The following is a 3,653-nucleotide window of genomic DNA, read 5'->3' as shown; positions in this document are numbered from 1 at the left end:
CACACACACACACACAGAGACACACACACTGAAACAGACAGACACACACAGATAAACACACAAATGCACACACACACAGAGACAGACACACGCACAGACAGACACACACACAGACAGAGACACACACACAAACACAGAGACAGACGCACACACAGACAGACACACACAGACAAACACACACACACAGAGACAAACACACACACAGACAGAGACACACACACAGAGACAGACACACAAACACACAGACAGACACACACAGACAAACACACACACACAGAGACAGACACACAAACACATACACACACAGACACACACATTATTTGTTGATGCAATTTCTTTAAGTGTTTTTAATTACTAACGTAGACCGTCAATAATATACAGTCTATGATTAATAATAAAACCATTTGGCCTTGAGGAGACAGGAAGTGATGTCACAGCCCAATAACGTTTCTCATTGCAACAATAACAGAAGATGGAAATCATTTCAGAAACTTTGTAGCTAGCTATGGTTAATGCTAACGTTAGCTTAGCTAACAACCTTTGTTGTGGTTGATGCTAACGTTAGCTCCAAGGACACTCTTTGTTGTGGTTGATGCTAACGTTAGCTCAACAGACAGTCTTTGTTGTGGTTGATGCTAAAGTTAGCTCAACAGACAGCCTTTGTTGTGGTTGATGCTAAAGTTAGCTCCACGGACACTCTTTGTTGTGGTTGATGCTAAAGTTAGCTCAACAGACAGCCTTTGTTGTTAACCAACTTTGTTAAGTAGGACCATTTTTACTGGATTGACATTAGAAGTCTGTCGTTAGCATTTTATATGCTAACTACTTGTCGCAAGGTTAGGCATGCGCAATTCACAGCTTCACTCGACTCACATCGGGGATTGACAGGCGAAAACGACCGGAAGCAGCTTCTCACGTGACTGAGTGAAAGCTGAACGTCACGTGATCTTCATCCTCTGAATTCTCTGACTAACATCAACATGGCGTTCATCACGGCCAACTGGAACCCGCTGGCCGAAGCCTTTTATCGGTCAGTTGGTCTCTATTTCACTGGTCCAAGCTCCGCTAGCATTAGCACAGCAGCTAGCCCCCCAGTCAAGCTGGTAACAGGCTGAATGCTAGCTGTTAGCATCATTTCACTGCAGCTGTAAACAGGATGATTGCTAGGTGTTAGCAGGCTGAATACTAGCTGTTAGCTGTGTGTATATGTATTTGTTAGCGTCATCGCGTAACCAACTAGGTAAGATAGTTCTATGACAAATTGGGCAGAAGACGTCACCCAATCAGAATCTGGGTACAGTCACGTCAGAGAAAGTTGGTGACGTCACTGAGAAACAGAAGCCTTAGAATGGTAAAACTTTGAATGGAGTCTGGTGGAAGAGATCAGTTATAGAGCTGAAATAAGCCTTTGTGTGTGTGTGTGTGTGTGTGTGTGTGTGTGTGTGTGCGTGTGTGCGTGTGTGTGTGTTCTTGTTTGTGTCACAGTAAGACTGAGCTGTATGAGATGTGTTGGAACTTGAGAGATGGACTCCGAGACTCTCTGGTGGCTGCAGCTCCATATGGAGGACCAATAGGTACACACACACACACACACACACACACACACACACACACACACACACGACTGTTCAGATCTAATAAATCAAATCACGCACACTGTGTGCCAAACCTGTCTGTCCCCCTACCTGTCTGTCTACCTGTCTGTCTCTCAGCCCTCCTCAGAGAGCCTCTCCGTCGTTCTCCCAGCTCTCGTCCTCAGTTAGAGATTTATTCTGCATCAGGAGTCGCCACCGCCAGCTTCCCTGTAAATATTATTATTATTATTATTATTACTACTACTATTGTTATTATTATTAGAGACAAACCTCTGTATCTGTCTGTCTCTCTGACCTGTCTGTCTCTCTCTCTGCCTGTGTTTCTCCCAGTGGAAGAGCGGTCCTGTGGTCCAGCTGGGCTGGACGGTCAGTGATGAGCTGCTGTGTATCCAGGAGGACGGATCAGTTCTGATCTACGATCTGTTCGGCTCCTTCAAGAGACACTTTAGCATGGGACAGGTCAGTCTCATGTCTCCATGTCCCCCCCTCCAGAGCAGCATATCTCCACCAGACTCCATGTAAATAATCACTACTTTTAGCGTGTATAGAGCAGCATATCTCCACCAGACTCCATGTAAATAATCACTACTTTTATGTTTAATTGTTGACTTGTTGTTATTGTTGTTGTTTCTAACAGGAAGTGATGCAGAGCCAGGTGTTGGAAGCCAAAGTGTTCCACTCTCCTTACGGAACAGGTGTCGCCATAGTAACGGCATCCTCGCGCTTCACCTTGGCAACCAACATAGATGACCTGAAACTCCGGAGGTTACCTGAAGTCCCAGGTACCGGTCTGTCTCTCTCTGTAACCTGTCTGTCTCTCTCTCGCTCTGTACCTGTCTGTGTGTCTGTAACCTGTCCGTCCATCTCTCTCTCTCTCTCTCTCTCTCTCTCTGTACCTGTTTGTCTGTAACTTGTCTCTCTGTACCTGTCTGTGTGTCTGTAACCTGTCCGTCCATCTCTCTCTCTCTCTCTCTCTCTCTCTCTCTGTACCTGTTTGTCTGTAACTTGTCTCTCTGTACCTGTCTGTCTCTCAGGGCTGCAGGGAAAGCCGTCCTGCTGGGTCGTCCTCACTCAGGACCGACAGACTAAAGTCCTGATGTCCAACGGACCTGAACTCTACATCCTGGACACCACGTCCTGCACTGCTGTGGTGAGCCAGACAGCCAGACAGAGAGACAGACAGACAGGTAGACAAACAGGTAGACAAACAGACACTCAGACAGACACACAGGAAGACACGCAGGGATACAGACAGGGAGACAGACAGACACGCAGACACACAGTCAGACAGAGAGGTAGACATACAGACACGCAGACAGACACGCAGACAGACAGACACAAAGAAACAGACTCACATACCTCTAACCTGTTGCTCTCTCAGGTTCCTCCAGGTCTGGGTCCCCAGGCTGTCTGTCTGTTTGTCGGTCTCTAAACTGTCTGTCTGCCTGTCTTTCTCTCAGGTTCCTCCAGGTCTGGGTCCCCAGGCTGTCTGTCTGTTTGTCTCTAACCTGTCTGTCTGCCTGTCTTTCTCTCAGGTTCCTCCAGGTCTGGGTCCCCAGGCTGTCTGTCTGTTTGTCTCTAACCTGTCTGTCTGCCTGTCTTTCTCTCAGGTTCCTCCAGGTCTGGGTCCCCAGGCTGTCTGTCTGTTTGTCTCTAACCTGTCTGTCTGCCTGTCTTTCTCTCAGGTTCCTCCAGGTCTGGGTCCCAAGGCCGGCTCTATTGTCCACATGTCGGTGTCTTTCAGCTATAAGTACCTGGCTCTCTTCACGGACACGGGACACATGTGGACAGGTCCCTCCCACCTGCAGGTGAGCCGTCCAATCAGCTGATAGCTTTAGTGCAGGGGGCGTGTCTTGTGGATGATTGACAGGTGACTCTGTTTCTGCAGGACAAACTGAGTGAGGTAGACACCAAGAAGACGACGCCTCCTAAACAGATGGTCTGGTAAGTCTGCCTGTCTCTCTGTCTGTCTCTCTGTCAGTCTCCCTCTGGACCTGTCTCCTTGTCTGTCTCCCTCTGCACCTGTCGACCTGTCTGTCTCCCTCTGCACCTGTCGAC

At 48.1% G+C, this 3,653-nt stretch overlaps 1 protein-coding gene across 1 annotated transcript; it reads left to right on the top strand.

The window, feature by feature from the left end:
* The first annotated feature begins 583 nt into the window (after positions 1-583).
* Positions 584-3,650, top strand: LOC117941212 (vacuolar protein sorting-associated protein 16 homolog). Its single transcript, XM_034866300.1, has 8 exons — positions 584-1,030; positions 1,486-1,574; positions 1,713-1,804; positions 1,926-2,054; positions 2,233-2,377; positions 2,630-2,745; positions 3,281-3,403; positions 3,484-3,650. The coding sequence occupies exons 1-8, from the start codon at positions 981-983 to the stop codon at positions 3,541-3,543; spliced, it is 804 nt and encodes a 267-aa protein (XP_034722191.1). The 5' UTR covers positions 584-980; the 3' UTR covers positions 3,544-3,650.
* Positions 3,651-3,653: the final 3 nt, after the last annotated feature.

The sequence above is a fragment of the Etheostoma cragini genome, unplaced genomic scaffold, assembly GCF_013103735.1.
Source record: "Etheostoma cragini isolate CJK2018 unplaced genomic scaffold, CSU_Ecrag_1.0 ScbMSFa_4657, whole genome shotgun sequence".
Lineage (NCBI taxonomy): Eukaryota > Metazoa > Chordata > Actinopteri > Perciformes > Percidae > Etheostoma > Etheostoma cragini.
Note: the sequence above shows the minus strand (reverse complement) of the source record. Positions and strands in the feature narration are given on the sequence as shown.